The 24,539-nt window shown below is 42.2% G+C and overlaps 2 protein-coding genes across 3 annotated transcripts in view; one reads left to right on the top strand and one right to left on the bottom strand.

The window, feature by feature from the left end:
• LOC149067888 (uncharacterized) overlaps window positions 1–24,539 on the top strand; it is a 54,356-nt gene that overhangs the window by 15,391 nt on the left and 14,426 nt on the right. The gene's annotated exons all lie outside the window — the stretch shown is intronic.
• Window positions 2,644–24,268, bottom strand: LOC149067889 (stromelysin-1-like). The gene is made up of 11 exons (XM_089252401.1): window positions 24,085–24,268; window positions 18,799–19,012; window positions 18,602–18,715; window positions 18,408–18,511; window positions 16,723–16,927; window positions 16,405–16,566; window positions 13,344–13,442; window positions 13,105–13,256; window positions 11,033–11,168; window positions 10,739–10,920; window positions 2,644–3,130 (listed from the first exon to the last, which is right to left on the bottom strand). Exons 1-11 carry the CDS (start codon window positions 24,217–24,219, stop codon window positions 3,068–3,070), a joined length of 1,566 nt encoding a protein of 521 aa, XP_089108527.1. The 5' UTR covers window positions 24,220–24,268; the 3' UTR covers window positions 2,644–3,067.

Genomic DNA, 24,539 nt, shown 5'->3' with positions numbered 1-24,539 from the left:
TGGCTTAGAAACAAGTCACAAATGTATAAATGACTTAGAAACAACTAAAAATACAGGAATGTCTCATAATACAGAGCACAAGAGGTCCGTCGAATCATTTCAGACATTTTATTGGTCCTTGGGTTCAGAAAGGTTGGAAAACTCTGTTCTCGAGAAATAGACAAGTTTTTCTCAGCCCAATATATTGAGGAAACAGATACTTTCTGGATATTATGCTGAGGTGAACTCTGAAAGAAAAACTATCTGGTATCTGCGGGGTTTCAAGCCCAGGCTCTCTTGCAAATCGGAAAGCATGGTACCATCTACACAACTGGAGACACACCCTGCCTTTCTTATTACACAGACTGTTGCGTGAGGTGCTGAAGTAGAGGCATTAGCAGCTTTTCTTAACCTCAGTAAATGATCCCATGGTGGGACAATAGAGAGAAATAGACAGCTTTTTTTCTCAACCCAATATATCAAGGAAAAAGATATGTTCTGGATATTATTCCGAGGTAAACTCAGAAAGAAAGATGTAGATGGAAAGTAGTGTAGATGGTAGCATGCTTGCTTGGTTTGCAAGAGGGCCTAGGTTCGAGTCCCGCAGAAACCAAATTACTTTTCTTTTCGAGTTCACGTCAGTATAATATCCAGAAAGTATTTTTCCTTAATACAGATATTCTGATCCAAGAAGGTAACTCAAGTAATAAGAACTCGTGTATCTCAAATCTGATTCCGTGTAACCTCATGGGCATACAGGAGTACCAGGTAATGGTGCGTGTGAATATCCTTTCACATCTATGGGTAATCAGCCTGGTCTATGCGAAATTAGTCCATCATATATCATGGTATCATCACGTGTTTACCCATGATAGTCATAGGTAACTCCTGTTGAAGTCTTCTGGTGCGTGAGTCAATTCCTTGAGCTCTATTCGACTCATGCTGCCCTACAAGTTGCCAAATCAGGAGTGAGGGATAAAAATAATTGCAGAGAAAAATATGTTTTGTCTGTAAAATTCAAAGTATGGATGTAATTGAATGGACCAATTTACAGAAAGAAACAGCATTCTTTGATGCATTGCATCGATTATCTAAGAACCAAAAAATCATGGATATATGTATCAGTTTATGAAGTGGAACCCAGGGAAAAATTTTAATGACTAAATTGCTAGTTTTCACCATATTACTGTGGTGGACACTAATCAGCGAGTTTTTAGGTTATTTTACTGGTGCGGCTTATAGATCAGAATATTGTTCCTGGGGTGGCCTGCAACGCTGCAGCTGACCATGATGTTGGCCTTTGAATACTGAGAAGTTGGCTACCCCTGGTCTACAGCAAAGAGTCGGTAAAAGAGAACAATCCGGTAACTATCAATTAATCTAATTAGGTACCCAGATGCGATGTGAATAGCAGCCATCTTCCCCCTCCCCCATTCAGAAGTGACAGCATTTATGGAGACTAAATGAGGAGCCTGGGATGTAGCTTTTTTACTCTATAAACTTGGTAAGCATCTTATTCAAAATCTTGGCCTGTGTGATCCTACCAAAAACCCTTGCAGAGAGGGGGGGGGGGAGGTGTTGCTGCCAAAACATTCCTCAAGGATTTCTCCTTTCTCCTAGGAGCACTTGAAAATCTCCCCCATCCTAAAATTCTGGCTTCTAGTGGGGAGGAAACATGAAAAGAAATTCCGCTATTGAAACTGCTTAAAACATCTTACCTAGTAGCTCGTAAAAACTCTGATAGATGGCTTTTTGAAAATTTTTGCTAGAGGTCCTATCAAAGATCCCCACGGCTAAGAAATCTGCAAAAAAGAAATCCTGGTCTGTGTCAGGCAACAAAAATCTGTGCTGCAGACATATCAGAAACCCTGGATGGGAGGAAGTCACCCAAAATTACATTCAAAGGGTGGGGGGAAGCTTAAAATATAATTTCTAGTAGCGCTAAAAAAATTGCGACATACAAAGAATTCTGGTCGGAGTTAGAGTTACCAGGCATCCTTCTTTTTTATTTCATATCAAGCGTCCTCCTACGTTTTAGAAAATTCCCCTTTTTGTCCTCTTTTTCAAGCTTTCGTAATTTTTTACTAATTTTTTTTCGTAATTTTTTTTTTAATGTATTTTCAAAAGCCAGCCCTGGCTGAAATGCCTGTCAAAGCAGACACGACCCGGGCTCTGTCCCTTCTGGGATGTAAGCCCTTTACCTGTGTGGGTTGGATTGTGCTAAGCCGAATGCCTGGCACTCAGGGGCGTAGCCAGAAATTTCGTTCAGGGGGGGGGGGCAAAGTGACAGAACAATATTTTTCAAGATTTTTTACAAGATTTGGCCATCTTTTCCCTTTTTCCGGTCATTTTCTCACATTTCGGAGGGGGGGGGGACCAGACACCCCGCTACGCCCTTGCCGGCACTGCCCTGGTTTTCTCTGAACTCTGAGCATTGAAGTAGCAAACCATGTGGGGGGGGGGGTAAACATGTTTAGAACATATTTTTTGGGAATAATGCAAGCGTTCCTAAAAGGATTGTGGAAACCAAGGAACAGCTGTTACTGAACAGCTCTTTTTTTTATTATTACGGATAACTAGTATTGCTCTGAAAAGTTTTAAAGTACCAATCGGTGCATGTCGTGTTCTGTTTGGTATATATACACAATAGATTTGGTGGAAATTCATCCCAAAATTTTTAATGTTTATTCACGGCATACACAGACAGAAAATTATTTTTTTTACAATGTACTACGTCTTCAGTCATTGGCATTAGACACTCAAAACTTTAAAATCGAATATCTTGGTCGACTTCGCATTTGAAAGCATATATTTTTTATTTTATTTTTTTTGCGAATAACTTTCACAGATGACGCAGAGCTTCAGCTTGACACAAATTGAGATGAGCGTGGGGTGAAATAGAATAAATTAAGATGATGGTGTGTATCTGTAACATGATGCTGCACAGCGCAGCTCTAACAGAAGCATGGTGCTGCTGCTGTTGGAATGCAGTCTCTTATTGTCTATGGTTCTTGTTCTGCCGGATGTCGCCATCAAGGTTCTTCAGCAACTAGCATCTTTCTAGGAATGCTTCACCAAATACGAGTACCTAACAGCCAAACCATCCTTCGTTTGTACGATTTGCATCATTCTCTGGTTGTTTCGGGTCTACCTGCAAAAGAAGAGTAATGGACACATCAAGAAAAAAAATCTATATATCATATCAATATCCCACCTACACCATCAAACTAAAAACTTGTATTTTAGTTTGATGATCCCACTTATATCATTCCCACCACTTACAACATTTTCTCGCTTACTACGACTTGTTTTCGTATTCCTGACTCTAAGTAATTGTCATTAAGATTTTCTATTTAAAGCGTTTTCCCACTTACAACATCTTTTATTACGGTTTCTTGAAAAAACGTTATAAGTAACATCCATTGTAATAATACAAGGCAGGGGAGGGGGGGGGGGAGGAACAGTTCAGAAAAAACTCAAGTTGTGGGAGAGGGAGTGCACAGAAGTTCAGTAAGGGAGCCTGAAATTTTTTCAGAATAAAAAGTTGGGGAGGGGGGTGGGTTTCGAGGAAAGACGAATGCAAGGAGGGGTAGAATTAATTAAGAAACTTGAAACAGGCCGAAAATCAGGAATAGGGCGTGACATAGATTCAAGAACTCTAATGCATTTATCCCATTGCTAAAATTTCTTTTAGCCTAGCTTTATGGCAAGGAATGAAGCTGAGGGAGAGGACAAAATTCATTGAATAAGAATTAAAAAGAGGGCAAGGAAGGAGAACAAGGTCAGAAATCCAAACGGAAAGTAAAGTACAGTAAAATTTTGATAAGTTGTCACTCAAGTTTTAAGCTTAAGTGGAGTAATGGCTCAAGCGAAGTGTTGTCAGCTTCGAGTGTGAATCATGGACGGAGATACGGGGAGTGGGGGGGGGGCATTGCCCCCCAGAGTCAAACGTGGAGTCGACTGATGAATTGACATCATCGTGCCCCCCCCCCAGCAATAATGGCCTTGACTTCCCAGACTTCCAAGTCAATCTCCGCCTATGGTGTGAATACTGTAAAAATCGTATAAATTTAAAATAGCATAACATTTATTCGAATACAAATAAAATTACAGCAATAACAAATCCATAAATTACAAAAAAAAAAGGATTTTTTTCTTTGTTTTATGGTAGTTAACTTATTATTACGGCTCAGATTTCTATATCTTTGCATATTTTTTCGCATATTTCGCTATTTTTACGTGATAGGCCATATTTTAAAAATTTTAAGGCATATTTCATAATTTTAAATAAAAATTTCATTTCACCCAGCTATTCCGATTCCACTTCAGACTGGTTTTTTGTTTCCCATCTCTGACAGAGCCCTTTTTTCCTCCCCGTTATTGACAAAAGATTTTTAGGGTAGTGTTTCTCAAAGTGTGCATCGTGGCTCCTAGAGGCATCGCTGTGAGCTAGACACATTGATTTGTGTGGCTTATTTAGGCTTTGTAATGGTTCTTTTGTATGGAGAAATATCCACACCAAACTATTATGGGAACCGCAGATGAATCACGAATCATGTAAGGAGCCGCGGGTGACAAAAGTTTAAGAACCACTGATTTAGGGGACTAGGGTTTTTATGCACTGTAAATGAAATGTCGTCCTAATTGGTAAAGAATACTGAAATTAAGATTATTCAACCAATCAGCGACGACATTGACTTTTTAGAGCATAAAAATACTAGTCCTTTAACGACACTCGTGTGTGGGGGGCTGTAAATACACTGCTCAAAACAAATAGGGGAGCAAGCAAAAAAGTGAAGAAAACCGTGCGAGACAGCCACGTATTGGCATACAATGGATAGTACACGCGTATAAATGCGCAATACATGCATGAGTTTTAATAGGGCGTGTGGTCTCCTCGAACAGCTAAGACTGCTGCACACCTGTTTGCCATGGATGCGATGAGGTTATCGATCAGACTTTGGGGAATACTGTTCCACTCCTCAAGAAGTGCAATCTGCACGTCTCGGACAGTAACAGGCGGCCTTGGTCGCGCAGCAATGCTTCGTCCAAGGATTGGATTCAGGTCAGGAGAGCACGCTGGTCATTCCATACGCTGTATTGTTTCAGCTTCAAGCATGTTCTCCACCAGACGAGCTCTATGCGGTCGGGCATTATCATCCTGGAAAACAAAGGAATCTCCAATGGATGACATGAGGTCGCAGTATCTCGTCTGCATACCTTCGGGCCGTCAAAGTGCCATTCCGAATGATATGCAGGTCCGTACGTCCGCCTATGCTGATTCCACCCCATACCATCCAACCAGCTCGTCTGTATTGTGACCTTTCACGAACGAATGCGGGGTTATTTCGAGTGCCCCTGTCCCTCCATACCAGAACACGCCGGGTGTCACACTCCAGACTGAATCGGGACTCGTCTGTAAACAGCACTTGGCTCCAATCATGTTGCTCCCAATCTCGATGTTCAGCAGCCCATCTTCTTCGGGCCGCACGGTGGCGTGGGGTCAACGGAATGCAGACCATTGGCCTACGTGCATTGAGCCCTCCCTCATGAAGCCGATTACGTACTGTTTGGCTGGACACCCTTCATCCTGTTGGCGAGAGCAACCGTCTTTGCAGCTGCGTAGCATTCTCTGTTCTGTTTCGACGGGCTGTTAACCGTACATACCGGTCATCAGTTGCTGTAGTGGCGCGTGGCCGACCTTGCCCTGGTCGACGTCTAACATTTCCTGTTTCTTGGAATCGATTCCACAGCCTTGCAACAACATCTTCTGGCGACTCCAACAGCATCCGGGACACTACATTGTGTTTGCCCGGATTCCAGTCTGCCTATAACACGCCATGCTATGGATTCCGGTAAATCACATTGTTGAGACATCCTCAAGTCACCTTGTCTCAAAAAACAGTACTGCGCAATCGAATTTCACAGTTACGGCAGTAAAACAGACGTTTCTGCAACATCCCGATTTCTGCCCTTATCTCCTTTTCCTGGTTTTTGACGTCATGAACTTTGATTTGCATATGAAGTTTTCTTCCTCCGTTTCCTGCTAGGCTTTAAATTATGGATGATTCATTTTATGTTACTTATCGGTATACATCTTTGCGTAATTTTGTTGAAACCATGTGCTCCCCTAATTGTTTTGAGCAGTGTAGATTAATCATCTGAATCAGTAATATTAACTAGAAGGGAAAATATTGTCTATGAGGGAAATTTTTTCTTTGTGGGGAAATTTTGAAAGTTATCAAATTATTAACTATTTTATAGTGATGGACTCGCGATGCGAGGATCCGGGTTCGAACCCCACAGTGGTGGTCGGCTGAAGTTGGTTTTCTGTGGTTCCCAACTTCAAGGCGCAAATGCGAGCCGATCTCCCCGTTAAAAAGTCTCGCCACAGAGAGCAACAGTCCTACAATGATAAATCATTCAATCATAACACTTCAGTCATAGTTAGAAAAACTGGTGGCAGATGGCAGCACTACACATAACAAACATTACACAGAAACAAACTTTACGTCAGGTTGCACTACGCGTACACGCACATTCCCGCATGTACTGATTCGTTGGGGGTGGGTTCCGCGGGGGGAGGGTGCATTTGTGGTGTAGCAGTAGTAGGTAGGGCCTCCAAAAAATGGCTCGGGGATCCATGATGTTCTTAAGTCAGCCACCTCGTTGGGCAATTTGCCTGTTGTGGCGTTGTATTTGTATTTGTTTTAATTTTTGTGCAATGCTCTTTTCTAAAGCTAAATACTTGGAAAGATATTTTTACCTACAGATGGCAGCACATTAATTCTGAATTTGCGGAAAAAAATTAGTTTGGGGGAAATTTTTTGGGTCAATGAGATTTTTATTTTCTGTTTTTACATTAAAAAATTCTGTATGTGTGTGCTTGGTACATTAACTGTGAAAAGAAAAAATTGAAAGCTACGTTATTGGTTCTCTGATACTCGTAGTGGTTAGTAAAACGGAAAATTTTTGTTCATATAATAAGTAGTGGTTCAACACAGGGCCATCTGTAGAGCATCATGGGTCCCCGGGTCAAGTAATCTTTCCTACCTGGCCAATTGTCGCAAATTTCAACTGGCTCTCGTTTTTGTGAAGCCCCTCTTCTCTTGGGGCCCCTGGGCCGTGCCCGTGCGTTAAGACGGCGCTGCTTGAAAGGGCGGTGAGCAGGATGCAGCACACATTAGAAGGCTTCTTCCACTTGGGAAAAAATTTCTGTTTTGTCAACAAATATATTTTGCTCAAATTTGAAGTTTCCCCTCCTCCCCCCCCCCCCAAAAAAATTGAGGCTCTTGGGAAATACCTGCTTTGCCCATGCAGGAATCAGGTTAGGGCCGGACTTAGGTAGGTGTGAAGGGTGTGGTAGCACCGGGCCGCTAAATTTTTGGGGCCGCAAAAGGGGATAAAAATGTTTTGATTACATTTTGACTTCAACTTCTTAACAAAGCAATAGCTTAAAATTCAGTCCAAGATAGAGAACCTCTAAGGTTGAGGGCTGGGATAGATAGAGTCGGTCCCGCTTATAACGTTGCCGCTTAGTAGGACCTATTTCCGTGGTCGTAACTCTAACAAATTCTCATTAAGATTTCCCGTTTAAAGCGTTTTCTCGCTTACAGCGTTTTTTCATGACGATTTTTTGAAAAACATTATAATCGAGATCCGCTGTAATCGGTTTTCTAGCCCTGAGAGCTTTAAACCTTCAAGTGCCTGGGGGCGCACTGGCAATTTTTCATTGGGAAGCGGACAGTTTTGACCGTATTTATTGCCAAATGGCATTTTTTTTTTACGACCACGAAGTATGCTTTACAGTCGTTTTCGGACACCCTGGGGTATTGGAAAACCCCTGTTCAGAGGGGGGGGGCCCTTTTTTTTTTTTTTTTTTTTGCACCGGGCCGCAAAATACTTAAGCCCGTCCCTGAATCAGGTCCAGTTTGAACAGTTCCTAACGCTTCAAGAACTTTTGTTTTTCAGTCAGCCTTCCTCTGTGTCACATTCGTTACTCTCGAGTTTCCCCCTTTTTTGATACAGGCTTTTATGGCCGCTTCGCAACGTATAACAATGCTTTTGATCAATCTCTTTCTTTAAAAAGTGAGCCGTGGAAATTATCTCTGTTCCTGTCTTTCAGACTATTTAATAATAGTGAGGAGTCAACTGAAATTAGCAACGAGTAAACGAGGTTTCAATAACATTGAAAACATTATTGTCGTTGTCTATGAAAGCCGGACGGGACCGAAGAAAAATGACGACTTACCGAGGTTTTACTGTATATCAGGTAAAAGCGGCAACACTTCAGAACAAAAAAACCGTTAAGAACCGAAAACTTGACAAAAAGGGAGTCGTGGTGTAAAAGAAAGGGGAATAGAAATTCAGAAAAGCGGAGTAGGGTGGAAATTTTAAAATATCGTCTGTACGTGTCGGTACCCGGCCGAACACCCATCAGAAAAGGACAGAATGCAGGGGTGCAAGAACTGCGCCAAACTGCGCCGAAACGGTTCTCTTGCTACACGGTGCGCCAAGGCGCCGAATCCCTGCGCATTTGCGCCAATTCTTGTTTGTGGTTCGCGGAGGTACCGCTAATGCACTGTAGTACGTCAAATACCCTTAATTTAGGAAGAAGGCGCGTGAAATTGTTGTTCACGGGACGCGTTCTTTCCGAGACACGGAAAAAGATACGGGGGGAGAAACTTCAATTTTTTTTTCTTCACTTCCCACCATCTACCACAATCGCGTTATCTCGTGACCTTGGGAAGTAGTTATACTACCTTGAAGTATAAAGTCCTGTACTGTTATTGGTATAACCGGCGTTCTATCAAAGTCCCTGAATAAATATGCCAAATTTTCCGATTTCGGAGACCGTTTTTTCTCCTGCTGGTTATAGGTTATATGCTGAAAATAACGGTCATTTCGCGGCTGCCAACCTGCGTTCAAAGACGGCATACATCGAAAAGGTGATTGGTTTACTCGTTTAAATTACCGAAATTTTTCGGAGATCGTTGGGAAAAAATAGAATCTGTAAAAACCCCAGCTAAAATATTCGTAGTTTTGTCATCTAGCCACTATGCGGTCGTGTGGTTATCGTCGGCGGTTGCCGATTGTAACAATTTCACATCGCGAAAATCCAGATTTGGCGAACGGGGCCGGCTCGAGGGGAAAAAATCTCTACCCATGCAGAACCTTTTTTTTTTTGGCGCTACTGACCACATGTTTTTGGTCGACAAACCTTTTTTCACCTCCATTTGGCACCCCTCCTGGAGCGGCGCCCAATATGGCCGCACGGTCCGCCACTGCATTGGGGAGGGGAGGAGCATGTTCACAATAGTCAGAGGAAGGAGTTTGTACTAGGAGCATGCTCATTTTACATAACTTCCGTGAGATACCTAATATATATTAATGTCCTACCTTTCCAAAACATGTTGTTGGAGAGAATGAAATATTTGCACCCTTTCTTGTTTTTCGTACTCCATCTCGTGCATTGCTGGGATGGTAGATTACTTTAACATTGTATCTCCAACAGAACTATTGATTATGTGTGATGAATGGGTTGCACTACAATCCAAACAATTACAAGAAGTGAAATCAGTTCATACAATAGATAGATAGATATTGGGCAGACATATTCAAACTTCGTAACTTTGAAAGCTGCCCGAAGTTCAAAATTTTGCCAGTTTTGGTGAAAACTTTTTTATCTTCAGCATATGGCAACACAGATAGTGAAAGAGAGTTCATTGTTAACAAATAAATGAAAGTCTGTTCGAACATTGAAAAATCTGTCCATGCAATGCTTTAATGGAATAAGACATACAAAATCTTATGTTCAAGGGCATAAAAAGTTGGAAAAAAATTGTCATTGAGATACTGTACTTCTCAAAGCGACTCGTGATTCGTAATCTATTAACATGCTATTAGGTTGAGAAATTGTTTAAGTAAATAAGGTGTTTATATTTTTCTCGTTTTTTGCATTTTGCTTTTAAATTTAATAATTCCTTTAAATTCTGTGAGAAGCCAATTTTTTTTTTTTTTTTTTTCACGGAAACTCTTATTATATTCTGCACGCACTTTTTTTGCTATATCAGAATGAATAAGATTTTGGTGTTCAAGCAGCAGAAATTCTTGCTGCCTGGGTTTTCAGTATGCATGTTGCTTAATTTGAAAAGAGTAATAATTTGTATTCGTCGTTTTATTAATGACAGATAAGATAATTCAGAAAAAATTTAAATGGAATTTATTTAGAATTATTTGTTCCAACCATTTTTGGCAAAACTTTTGGCATTTCACAGAAAAATTACTCCTTATATTGCAGATATAGTTCGTGTTTAGTTCTGCTCCATTTTCAAAATTTCTGCTCCAAAAATGAAATTTGCTGCTCCGAAATGGATGAGGGGCACTTGCACCCCTGCTGAATGCAGCGGAAATCTTCAATCACATTTCGACTTTTACAATCAAATTAAGCAGGGCCGGAACTATGGGGGGGGGGAGGAAATTAGGTGGACAAATTTATACTACTAGTGGAAAAATTTAGGGGGAGGGGCGGCAATTTTAGGTGGGAACAAAGAACGCCATATTATAAAATTATAGAAATTTAAAGTTGTGGAGGGGGGGGGCAAAAATCTTAGTTACGGCCCTGAATTAAGTACTGAGCAGTGGAAATTCTACTTCGTATACTGTTGGGAGGTAATGTAATGGAAGAAAATCTCAAATAACACAAAAAAATCTACTGTAGTCTTTGCATTTTTGTAATATTTGTGGTCTTCGTACTCACGGTGAAAATCTCGTTGTTCAATCTGTGGTATCTATAACCCTTGAATAAGTAAGTCCTCTGGTCCGCATATTGCAGAGCAGCGTCGATGTAGTCCGGCACGCCATCGAGATTGCTTATCGGCTGCGGATATTCGGCGCCGACAGGTGGCGTTTTGCATCTGTCGTATTCCCAAAAGTCACTCCCTGAAAAATGGACGAACATATTGAACAATCGATCTCACGAGAAATTCATCCAATCCTACTGAAATCGATATTTAAGAAGAAAAAAAAAATTCCAAAAGGAGTACTTGTATACTTCGGAAGAAGTACGTCTTGTCGTTCCACGTGAAGGCCGCATCGATATTCATGGGGATGCCCTTGAATCGTTCTGAGATCAGCTTCGGGTACCCCGGATCCATTACCTTGTTCCTAAAACTCCAGTACTTGTCTCTCTGCGGAGTATGAAAAACAGGTCGGGTTAGTCACAGATCAGAAAAAAAAAACACTGTGCGCCCTCAAAGCAGAATGTTTTGCTTTGGGCCTCCAGACCAACCATGGCCCCTGCTCTGTTCCCCTAGGGGATATAATGATAAGGGGCCGTCCAAGTATTACGTAAGCAAATTTTTAGCCATTTTTGACCCTGCTTCCCCCCCCCCCCCCTCCGTCAGCAAAATTTCGTCATCAGCTCTGCCCCTCTGAATCCTAACTCATATTTTCATAAAGGGTAGTTGCTGACGTAAGCATTATCCAAACTCCCCCCCCCCCATCGATGATGACGTAATACTTGAACGGCCCCTAATTAACACGAAATAATGGTTTTTTAGGTGGTGGGGGGGGGGGAGCTATGCTCTGGCCCTCGGAATTTTCACCAAAAAATTACGTGCACGGTATTTTTCGATCTTGACAATTATTAGAGTGAGAGATAGATGGCTTTTCTTTCTCAGCCCGAGATATCAAGGAAACAGTTAGTATAGTATAGAACCGAGCACGCCCAGGCTCTGTCGCTTTTGCGATATAAGCTCATTGATCGTGAGATCGTGGGCGTGCCGGAAAAAAACTCAAGCCGGCCGGGACCAACATCCACACACCCAAACCCCCAATCCCAGGACACATCACCGCTCGACAAGCCAGGACAGCACCGCGGGCGCAATCCCCCCCTCAGCCCCGCCGACGTCGCCCACAACGCCCCAACACGCCCCGCGAAGGGAGACTCCCGACCATCCTGATGAACCTCCACCGCGGATCCCCTCCACAGGACGGGGACACCACCCCCACCAAGAAAAACACGGACGCCTCGCAACAAGGGCCCCAACCGACGCGCCACTCCCGACCACGCACGAAGCCACCCGACCACCGACACCCATTCCCGACCTCCCTGCAACCCCCCGAACGGTCCGCTTCCCCCCCCCCCACCCCCACCCGAGGAGCCACATGCGGGCGTGACAGTCAAAGCCGCAGTTTGCCAAAAGACATGTGCAAAGGAAACAGTTATTTCCCGGATATTATGCTGAGGTGAACCCGGAAAGAAAAGTCACCACGTCTCCGCCGGGACTCGAACCCAGGCCCTGTTGCATACCGGGCGAGCATGCTACCATCTACACCACTGGAGACATGACCCTGCCTTCCTTATTTCTCGCCCTGTGGCGTGAGGGTCATGTCTCCAGTGGTGTAGATGGTCAATTATTCCTCCGCAAAAAAAAAAATCAACAAAATCGTTGCAGCAATTTTTATTTATTGTACAGCCGACATCCCATAAACACTCGATGGTTCCCATTTCATTGCTCCATCGAGCCATTGTTACAGAGCAGTCATAAAATTCGGATGTCGACCCACACTTTGGGAACCGCTGCATTAGAGTACGCGTTATGACGAACCGTAAACATTCTGTCGCGCATTTTACGTCTTGGAGTATTGTCATTTCCATTAAGCCGGGTTTTCCTAGGAGCAGGTTTCCTGTGCCGCGCGCAACGTGATTCGCCCAGCGCGACACGCCGTCCACTCACCAATAAGAAAAGCAGCGTGACTGTTTTCCCACAGAGCGCGATACGCCTCACGACAGCGCTTTACGTCGGGCGTGATTGGCCGACTGCTTCTGGAGGAGTCAAATGCGTCGTGCGCCGCGTGTTTTGCCGATGTTCTCCAGAGGTCTGCCGATGCAGACGACAGAGTAGCTGATGCCAGGGCCATATACTATAATATAGCCGTCCTGATCTGATGCGCCCCGCTAGGAAAACAAAAACGCTTAGTGTGATTATGTAACACGTTGCTGCCGACGCGAAATTATACTGTTCGGTTCACGCGGCGCAAAACACCTATTTCTATTAAAACCCGGCTTTATGAAATCTGTATATTACGAAACTTGATATAAAATGAATGTAAAACACTGACCTTGAAGAAGAACGTCTGCCCGTCAGGCCATGTCAACGCGGCATCCAGCTCACCAGGAAGTCCGACCCAATCGTCGGTTATGTTTCTCGGGTAGCCATCGGCTGCACGGGCTATCCCGTCTTCCCTCTTAACAACCTCCCAGTAATGCCTGCCTACAAAAATAGACGAGCAATGTTCTGAGGTGGGTCAGATCACGATGGCGTATCACACCACTGACGTTAGATTGATCGGAAACTTACCCATAAAGAGGTACGCTTTGCCGTCTTCTGTCATTGTGGCGGCATCGATGCTGTAGAGGCCGGAGAGAACGCCACACATATCGGGTATCTCCAAATCACCTTTCGTGATTCAACAACGGTTTATCATCAGTCCAGTAATAATTTTTGCAACTTAATCACTGCGCATAGCATACATGATGACCATATATGCAGTCAAACCTCGTTAATGAGTCACTCTTGGGAGAGCAAAAATATGACTTAGTAAGCGGAGTGACTCTTAAACGGAGTAAGTCATAGCTGTGCCAATTCCTGCCTGAGGACAATTGGGACTTCCAAAAAAGTGATCCGGTAAGCGGAGTGACGTGTTAACCGGGTGACGCACTAACGAGGTTTCACTGTATATAGGGCGTTACAAAAAAAAACGAAAAACATCGACAGAATGAAAGGGCAATTCAGGCATACGATAACCATCCAAAATCACATAGGATGGCGCAAACGCCATCTGGAAGCAGCAGACGTCATTTAAAATAATTCGTAATACGAGGACGACGAAGAGAAGAATCCGTCTATAATATTTCATTTAGGAACAATTCAACTACAGCAGATGCTCAAAGTTTTTGCCAGGTGCACCGGCACGCATTATTGCATCGACGCTGCATGGACTACTACTAAACCTGCGGAACTTCGCTCGCATTCGCGCCTCGAAGCTATGAACCACTGCAAGTTTCTATTTGAACAATCTTCAACCTGTTGCTCGCGAGCACCATGGTGTTTCCTAAATCACCAAGAGTGCTCAATGCTCGTGCCAGATTTCGTGCACGCGAGCACTTGATCAGCTCTTCAATTAAATACCCCGTAAAAATTTGCATTCACTAATAACGATTATGGAGATTTCAAGCATACGGTATGTAAACGTTACGGACCTGGACGGTAACCGTCATGGTGGAAGACGGGCATCACCACTCGGTACCACTTGGGAGCTCAATAGACTGGGTATTATAGTTATAATATTATTTATATCATCATCATCCATTTTCAATCCACTGCTGGATGAAGGTCTCCTCTAAATTTTTGCATTTTGCTGTGTCTGATGCTTTAGCCATCCAGTTGACTCCTGCCACTTTCCTGATCTCGTCAATCCATCTGGCGTGGGGACGCCTTCTCGGACGTTTAGCACCACGGGGGTACCACTCTAGAATACTTGTGGTCCATCTGTTGTCCTGTCTTCTTGCAATATGGCCAGCCCATTTCCATTTCAGCCGTTTAATTCTTTCCATGATATATACCTTTGTGTGGTTCCTTATCCAAGTGATTCGTTTTCTGTGTCTCCTTGTGATGCCTAGCATACATCTTTCCATGCTCCTTTGCGTTGTCTGTAGCCTTTGTCTCCTTTGCGTTGTCTGTAGCCTTTGTCTCCTTTGCGTTGTCTGTAGCCTTTGTATCGTCTTGCTTGTGAGTGTCCATGTTTCAGCTCCATAAGTCAGTGCTGGTAGCACTCTCTGGTTAAAACTTTTCTTTTCAGGCATAATGGCATGTGGCTGTTCAGAATTACACAGTTTTTGCCAAAAGTGCTCCATCCAATCCTGATCCTTTGGTTTATTTCATTGATGATTCCGTTGTCCATGGTAATTTCTTGTCCCAGGTATACATAGCTTTCTACTACTTTGTTGATTGTCCTCTTCAACGCAAACGGGTTAAACATAACTTTAGTCTTTTGCAGATTCATTTTCAAGCCCAACTCAATGCTTGCCTTCGTCAGTTCTTGTATCATTTCTTCTAGTTCATCTGAATTACTGCTGATAACAACAACAATGTCGTCTGCAAAACGCAAATAGTTGAGAAATTATCCATTTATTTTAATTCCCTTTTTATCCCAATCCAGTTTTCTGAATACTTCTTCCAAAGAGTTTTGGTGAGATAGAAAAGAAGTCAGACAGGGTGATACTGAGTTTAATCTTTGCTTTTCTTTTATCCAAACGAATCGTCGCAGTTGCTTTGTCATATTCTCTTGATGATATTGATGTAAGTCTTCTCTACCCCAATTATATCTAGAGCTTTAACAACAGCAGATGTGAAGACAGAGTCAAACACTTTCTCAAAATCAATGAAGGCCATACACAATGTTAATTCGTATTCCTTGTGTGTCTCTATAAGTTTCCTGATTCTTTGGATGTGATCCATTGTACTGAATCCACTTCGAAATCCCGCCTGTTCTTTTGGTTGAGCTTCGTCCAATTTGGATTCAAGCCTATATGTGAGCACTTTGGTGAAGATTTTATAAATTACTGATATAGGAGACTCTGATTGGTCGATTGGTCTTGATATCCTCTTTTTCACCCTTTTTGTAAAGAAGAACCATCATTGCGTTATGCCAATCTTCAGGCCGATCCGATTTTGTAAGATAATTCGTGAACAAAGCAGCTAGCATACTGGCAAATTCTTCTCCCGCTTCTTTAAAATAATGTCTATTGAAATCCCATCTTCACCTGGGCATTTCCCTTTCTTTCATACATCTTATAGCCTCGTAGACTTCCTTCCTCTTTCAGCACAGGTGCTACTTGTACGAATTCGGCCCCCATTTTCTTTTCTTCCCGCTCTCTTTCCTTTGTTCCGATCCTGTTCTTCATGCTTGTACAGAGTATTATAAAATTTCTCAACAATACTAATGATTTCGTTTACATCTTTTGTGATGGTTCCCATCTTTCTTTTTTAGTGCAAAAATTTCCTTTCTCCCAACACACAGTTTTCGTTTTGCTGATTTTAAGCTCCTATTAACTTCCAATGCTTTCTTTACAATATCGCTATTAAAAATCATAAAATTTATATATTATAATATTATTTATATAGTTATAGTATATAAATAAATATGTTCATCTCACTCCCCCCCATTTCGATTCGCTGCAATTCACGGTAGCCATTAATTTTCCGCACACTATAAACTTCTTAGCAATTTTAGTCGTAATTGGCAACTTTTTCCACGTTTGGCCGCCTCTTTAGCGAATATTGGCAATGTCCCGTGTTTATGATATCCACATTTCCTGGGATTCCCCCCCCCCCCAATGAAACATGGATCTATACCCACCATAAAGATCGCGCATTCCCCTTGTATCGTCGTGGGTGAGAACGAAAGCAGGCCCCTCAGTCTTATTGTAGTTGGAAAACATGAGAGAGTCGCGCAGATTAGAGTGAAGTAATCCCATCGAATGGCCGATCTCGTGAGCTGCCACTTGGAAAAGATTCATACCTGTCGATGGTAAAAACAAAACAAAATTCATTAATTCGTGCAGTAGACCCACCGAATTCAGTGACTACAATAACTCTCGAACACGATGCGTCAATTGTCAGTGACTGGGCCTCACGGCGTAGTAACATTTCGTACTATGCACATTTTTTCCCTCACCGGTGTATTCGTCGATAGTCCATTCCTCTTCATCGTCGAAGTGAATGTAGGCTTTTCTTTTTGGTGCCGAGGCGTGGGCTAGTGTCCATCCGGGACCGTCGAAGGAGCTTCCGTGGCCGTGATACCTTTCCTCGAAGCTGATCTCAATGTGTACATTACCATAATCCCTTTGAACAAACTTCAGTGGCGTGTGATAACGCCAGACCTTTAAGAAAAAAAACAGACAAGCATAAGAACGAACAATGACTGTCTAACCTCACTGAATATCATTGAATCGAACCTGGCTCACAAGAGTCACTCTCACTCAGAAAGCCGAGATTGAACTAGAGTTTCCTAAAATGATACCTTATACACTGGCTAATTTATCATGCCCACCTGACAGTTTCAGGAAAATTATCTTAGGTTGCCGTTGGAGGGCGAGACTAGTATAAATAGGGGTAAACAACGCAATTTGGAAACCTTGAGCATTTGTAGCAACTCAGAGCCACAAAGATGATTGAATGCAATTCTTTCTACAGTTGCCGTAGATATATTTTCAAAAGGGGTCCGGGGATCCCTATGCAATCAATCAATCAATCGGGTGCCTATTCAGCTGGCTTCGTTACTTTCGCAACACAAGAAATTAACCTCTTGGTGGTGAAAAAGGGAACTCGGAACTTGCCGGTTTTGCCCGATCTCACCTGGGGGAGCCTTAATTAGGAAGGTGCACTCAGTGGCGTATTTAAAGGGGGGGGAAGGGGTTACCAGTATATAGCCCAGGGTGGCAAGTTCAGAAGGATGGCAAATTTGAGGAATGATTGGCCAAGAAAATTAAGAGAATGTGGGACTAACCCAATTTTCTTTTTTTTCCAAACTGTGTGCATCGCTCATCATACTAAAGGGGACGTTCTGCAGTGGCGTCACGGGGGAGTGGAGGAAGGACAAAGCGTCCGAACCAGCCCCCCCCCCTTTCACCCAATTTTCTTTTCTTACACGGCCGAATCTCTATTGACATCCCACAACCCCTCTGCTTCTCGGTGTTTAGTGATACTACATCGATTACGAACGAGAACAAAAAACTTTAATAACTTTAATAAACATCCAGCAGAGATGTACATGACAATAACCGAGCCGACATTCGGATGCTACACTGTTGCCATTCCGCGACTCGTTTATAATACTAATAAATTAATAACATCTTCAACACTCGCGCGAAACTTCATCACACAATCAGTCATTCTACGGTATCGGTTTTGAGGAAAAAGGAAGCATTTTCCACTTTTTGTGACGAATTTTCTCTCCCCTCACAAAATTTCTCTCGTATGTTGCTAAAGAAGTTTCACTTCAAAAGTCTTGCCACGGAGAGCAGCAATAGGCCTAACAACGCTACAAATATTCAATCATTATAAGCTACTTAACTAACTTATAATTTGAAATATAGATGGCAGCACGAGAGAAAAAAAAGCAGACATAACAGTGTATACGCACTCGGGCCGCTACGTAAACACATTCACACTTCCGGCACAACTCACTCGGTAGTAAAATGTCCATGGCGATAGGACAAGGGTTGGGCTAGGTTTGAAAGATAGGTACTTCAAATCGCGCTGATACACGGCTGATATTCCCCGGTGCTCATATTCGTCGATACTTATCAAGGATGTGAATCGTGTGAGCAAAACGAGGTACTATTATGAAAATAATTATACCGCAAAAGCTCTTTTGAATTCCCTGTCGACGCTTCGTCGGTCTTTGATTCGTTTCGGGTACTTGTTGATCTTGTAATAGATGTAAGTGCTTATATATCTGCTGCCTGCAACGAATAAAAACGAAAACCTTAAAAAAATCTACGTAAGTCATCACAATGACAAGGTGCCATAATCAAATTCTATCGAAACCGAACCTTCTAAAATGTAGCGGCGCCTCCTCCTCCTCCTCCTGTCGTCATAGCGAACTTTATCCTTGACGCCGCACCTCGGCTTGCTCATCATCGTCAGCGTCTTGTCGTCCAACTCGCCTGCGCGAGACATCGGAATCATCAATATAATTATTTAAGCCATAATTGTGTTTATCCATCTAATTGCCGAATTATGTCTTTACCTGTTTCGTCCAATCCCATGTACTGTTGGTAAGTCGCGACGGCGTTTTTCCTGGACGTGAGGGCCGAATCACTTTCAGCGCCTCCGGGAGCCCTTTCGGGAGCCGTTGATTGAGTCCTGGACCCGTTCCCGGCAGTAAATTTTTCCCCTTCGGTATCCGGTGGAGATGAATCGCAGCCGCCAATTCGCATGTAACCGTATTTCTGGAGGAACGTCTGAAACAATAGTACGTATGAAAAAACAAAACCACCAAAATTTACTTACACCAGGAGTTCTCAAAACCGTGCACCGCAGCACCCTGGTACGCCACCAACCTTTGTTAGGGGCTCCGCGGAGATGCAACCCCTGACAAAGGTTCTTGGAAGCGATTCTTTGTTAGAAATTGCTTTGGGGAGCCGCGGGTCATTCAAATTAATATTACATCAGCATCGAGGTGGGGGGGGGGTGATTAATGATGCTTACGTCATCAACTACCCTTTATAAAATGTCAAATATTCTTAATGGCATATTTACTGAGTGTGCCGAAAACGAGAAAAACCTTTCCCTTTAGTTTGTGGGCAACCTGAACTAACATTCCCCATGATGATGATGAAAATCCTGTACAGAGCCACTTTGGAGATTTCTAACAAATGTTCTGCGGATGCTTCAAGTGATCTTTAAACGTGTCCGGGCCGCTTAAGGGCTCTGGAATTGTGCCGCGCGTCACTCAAGTGATCCGCAATTATGTCGCGGATTACAAGTAATCTGGGAATGTGCCGCGGGTAACTTAAATACCGGCCTAAGACCGTTATTACACTATAAAAGTTTTACAAAATTTCATTTATAAAAATTCAACCAATAAGTTCATAGGTTATATTTGAGTGAATGCAAATACAAGGCCACAACAGGCAGAATTCTCAACGAGGTGGCTGAGGAAAAGATGCCCATAATAAAAATGGATGTCATATACAGCCGAATCCCGTTATAACGAACTCCAAGAGACCAGAGAAATCACCTCGCTATAACGAAATTTCGTTTTAAAGGAATCCCAGGTTTTTGCATTGTTTCTATGTAAGCTTATCTGGGGGGGGGGGGGGGGGATCAGAAACGTTTTCGTTAAAACGGGATTTGACTGTATTTCTAAAATACAGCAACACAATTTAAAATAATTTAAAGTAAAAGATCTCCTATCAAACTTTTATAGTATAATCCCGACCTAACTAAAACATGTTTACGCTACCGCCCCTTACAACCTCCCGCCCGGGTGCACCGAACCCCCTTGCACCCTCGTTTAAGCCGCGCCTGACCTCCTTCCTCTCCGGTCCCGGCTCCACTGCTCAAAACCAACGCCATTCGTAGCAGAAGGACTCCGCGCGAAGCTCGTGACGTCACTGGAGAAGGCCATTTCACCTGTAGTCATTGGATAGTATAGTATAGAACCGGTGGAGAGGTTAACTTGACTGGCGTAGTTGCTGAATGTGCTTCAATGGCAATTCAGTGACTTACTCTTAAAAAGAAAAGAGGAGTAAGAAGAAAGAGTGAAAAAATTTCTAAATAAATCAAGTCGCACATGAACTTAGATTTCTTTTCTTCAGTTTACATGAATATAAAAAAAAATAATAAAAGCTATGAGAAGCGCTTTAGAGAAGAATTGGATTTTTCCTTGTGAGATAAAATGTACCGTATTTTCCAGCGTATACGCCGATGCGAATTTGACTACTTTGAGAAAAGATTATAGTATTTCATAATCCCAGGGGTGGGAACTCTGCGCCAATTGCGCCGCACTGCGCCAAAACTAATATCTTGCGCCATCCTGCTCCAATAGCGTATTTTCGCATTTTTCTGCGCCAAATAGCGAATTTTGCTTCAGTATGCCTGGAATTTCGGAAAGGACGCCAAAAAAATTTTGTTCCTGCTAGCCACGAAACGTTTCTTTACGAGAAGAGCGTGTTTTATTCCACTATACTTAAACTATCGGCCCCTGATCGGGCTTTCCATCGCGAAACCCCGATATTGTCTGTGATCGTGGAACTGAAGATGGTTTGCAATGGCCTTTCAGCTTTAAAGTGCAAATTCGAGTGTTTCCGTTCAAAAAAAAAAGTCGTCACTGGAAGCAGCAGAAATTACTGCAGTCGATTGTCATTGTGTTAAATCCCGATGTTTCGTGAAAAAAATTTTCATTCCGGGAGTAAAAAGCGCATGTTCGCCGAATTACGAATGCTAGTTTAGAAACTTTGCCGAATAACGAGCGTTAAATCGCCAATGTTGCCGAATAACGAGCGTTAAATCGCCAATGTGCCGAATAACAAGCGGTAAATCGTCAATATCGCCAAATAACGAGCGTTAAATCGTCAATCTCGCCAAATATTGAGTATCAGATCGCCAATCTCGCCAGATAATGAGTGCTGGATCGCCAAACATCGAGTTGATTCTTCTAAAATTCTCTCCCATTTTGCAACAATTTCTTTCCAAGTATAAAAAAATTAAAAACTTATAAAGTTTTTTTAGCTTATTTGAAGTGCTGCTGTTCAAGGCAGCAAATAGTGCCCTCAGTAAGCAAAAATCATCTTAAATAGACGGTGCAAAAATTTTATGACAGCTGCTCTTTCAAACAAGGTGTCAAAAGCCTAAAACACCAAAAACAAATATCAAGCTGACGAAAAGATGTTTGATAACAAAAGACATGCTGCAGTTTTATTTTGAAAAGCGTTGAGGGTTAGCGAAAATATTCTTGTTAATTTTACTGCTCTAATTTATAAATATCTGCTCCGAATCCCATATTTTTCTGCTCCAAATCCTGAATTTGCTGCTCCAAAACTGCCCCAAATCCTGAATTTTGCTGCTCCAAAACTGCTCCAAATCCTGAATTTTGCTGCTCCAAAGCTGCTCCGAAATGGACTTAGTCACTTCCCACCCCTGTAATCCACATTTGCGAGTTTTATGCATCAATAGTGAAATATTAATTTTATGAAGTTGTTATGGGCCACATTCTTGTTAAAAAAAAGTCGATTTTCCAACTTTAATTTATGCGCCATCTATATATGTTTGAACATTTATTTTTTGCTAGTCAATTTTTGAAAATTCCCAATTAAATCAGAAAAAAAAAGCCGTAGATTACACGAGAAGTGTAAAATCTGCAGTAAAGAAACCAATATAGGTTGTTGTTTTTTTTTAATTTATTTTTTAGCATGTGTATCTCGGGCGCATCCCCCCCCCCTCCCTCTTTCCAAGCAAACTTCCCTTTGCACTTTTTTTAAAATGAATTTTTAAACTGATTTGAAACACAAAATTTTGAACTTGGGCGCTGTTACGCGTTCTGTGATTCGACTTTCTTCATTTCCTGTTCTTGCTGAAAAGGGAAATTCGCGGATGGCCATAGGTCAAAGGTCAACACGAAAATGCCTGAGAACGGAAAAAGATGAGAGGACCCTAGGGACCCTAGATCCCCATCATCGTCCGTTAGTTGCCCCCCTGTGGTGTCGGTCGCAAACCATGGAGGAAAGAATAACAGGAGGTGACATCAAGAACGAAAATTGAAGCCGTTGTGGCAACCCTATGGGCTGACCGAGTAAGCCCAAACAAACCGCTCTTTTCCCTATACTTAACATGTGTTTTGCCGGATCGAATTCTCTTAAAATATTAATAACTAAATAAATTTAAGCACCATGACCATTTAATGCGTATTCAGGTAATCTACATGATCTAATAAAGGGGAAAAATACAAATCTTATCCTTATATAAGGGGTTGTTATATTTTTAATTTATTTTTGAAAAAGGGGAAGATCATTTTTCACTCTCGACTCGTCATAAGTTTTTAGTTCAGTGCTTCAATTTATTTTAAAAATTTGATGCATCACATTAATGTCTATGGGAATATGATTAGTTAAAATAATATGAAGCTGCAATAAAATGCAATTTCATAATTTTTTTCTTTTAATTGTTTATCTTGCCTTTTTGTTTCGTTCATCATTATCATAGATCCGGGACATTTCGAAAGTGTTTGAGGCCCGTGGGCGCTCGTCTTAAGCTTTACATGAGAAATTTAGATTTCTGAATCAATCGTGAGGTGCTCGAGCACCTTCTGACAGGGCCGTAGCTAGGATTTTTGCCACCCGGGGCAAACAGCATATTGCCGCCCCCGTGCCTCAAACATGGGCGGAGATACGGGGGGGGGGGGCAAAGGTGGAGTCGACTGATCTAATGTATATATGAGCTGACATCATCATCATCATCGTGCCCCCCCCCCCAGACTTCCAAGTCAATCTCTCCGCCTGTGGCCTCAAAGTACTGGAAGTCGAGCGTCCTCCGCCACTGTGTATTTATGGTTTTGCTGCCTGTAGGCTGTACAAATTTCGCCACCCTTCTTCCGCTCCACTCTCATATTCTTGAATACGTATTACTGGAAATATATGCCGCCCATCCGAACTTTCCGCTATGTAGATGTATTGAGAGAAAAATATTAAAAAATAAAGAACTTCTTTTACGAACCGCGATAAGTCATCTCTTTGGCCTATAGTATTTAGGAAAGTAATCACTTGGGCTGTTTTTTTTTCTTCTTCATTTTGTACCAATTACTTTGCTTTTAAAGTGGTATGTGTACGAAAATTTAACACAAAAAAGTTTCGAATTGAATTTGAAATCAAAAATTGTGTCTGTGTTCGTCGAGTTTTTGCCTGGAATGGAGAAATATTTCTACAATATTTTAATATAAACAGCTGAAAGGCATTATATATGCTAATGTTTTGCATATATAATGTTTTTCGCAAAAAAAAAAAGTCAGATTTTTATCAAACACCGCTTGTTCAAGTGTCTTTAAACATTGTGTCTCTCTCAGCACTGAGGTATTACATGTTTTGGCATAATTTTTTTAAAATTAAAATGCCGAGAAGGAATTTTGTGGCACAAGATATGGGTAAATTTTGGTTATTTTTGCAAAAGGTTTCCATGTTGTTGAAGTTAATATTCGAAAACAAATAACAACTAAAATTATAAAAGCTCTCGTTCAATTGTGTAAATATATCCAAAGAATTTGAGGGTAAAAAAATCGAGTTCCTAAAGTGAATAGTAAATTTTTAAATGATTTTTAAAAACGGGGATGTTTCTCATAGGAAAGCGTGGGAAGCCACGGTTTGTTTGGGCTTACTTGGTCCCTTTAATAGAGCGATCACTGGCTTCATCTGGCAACCCAGATTCCCCCATGCTTTCTCAACGGAGGCGCTGGTCGCGGTCACCTCCTGTTATTCTTTCCTCCATGGTCGCAAACGCTACGTTTTTCGATTCGGTCGCAAATAAGACGACACCGACTTACCGTGGCTTGTTCCTCGATGCTGACGAGAGGGAAAGCGGTGGCGTTCGGTCGGAAGGCGATTAGTGCCAGTGTCGGGCAGAAGAACCATTGCAAGGATTTCCCGAATATCAGTCCATTCTTAGACGTCTTTTCCATGTTCCGTCGCGGGAAGGATAAAAAAGAAGAAAAAAACTACTGGAACTGGATGATTTTTTGAAATTAGATGAATGCGAATTGAATCTTATATAGAACGAGGGAGTGTGGCCGGTTATAATTATCTATTCATATATCACCCACGTCAGAAGCAGCAGGGACAAGAGGATGGAACGTGCGTCATGATTGGTTGAAGGCATTTACTAATTCTATTCTAAGAAGAAGGGGAAACAAAACTCTATTACTTTTTTTCCTCTTGAAATTTGAATCGGATTGAAAACCGGATTTCCATCTCGAACTGTTTTCGAAACGTGAACTGATGA

Source organism: Pholcus phalangioides, unplaced genomic scaffold, assembly GCF_987345545.1.
Source record: "Pholcus phalangioides strain wild (caught in Gottingen) unplaced genomic scaffold, Ppha-v1.0 ptg000028l_1, whole genome shotgun sequence".
In the NCBI taxonomy this organism is placed as follows: Eukaryota; Metazoa; Arthropoda; class Arachnida; order Araneae; family Pholcidae; genus Pholcus; species Pholcus phalangioides.
Note: the sequence above shows the minus strand (reverse complement) of the source record. Positions and strands in the feature narration are given on the sequence as shown.

Coding starts and splice junctions, on each gene's coding strand:
- LOC149067889 (XM_089252401.1), bottom strand. CDS start 24,219: ATGGAAAAGACGTCTAAGAATGGACTGATATTCGGGAAATCCTTGCAA. Junction 16,928..18,407: donor AATTCAAAAGAGCTTTTGCG/GTATAATTATTT, acceptor TTTTTCTTAAAG/GTCTGGCGTTATCACACGCC. Junction 16,567..16,722: donor GACTATCGACGAATACACCG/GTGAGGGAAAAA, acceptor TACCATCGACAG/GTATGAATCTTTTCCAAGTG.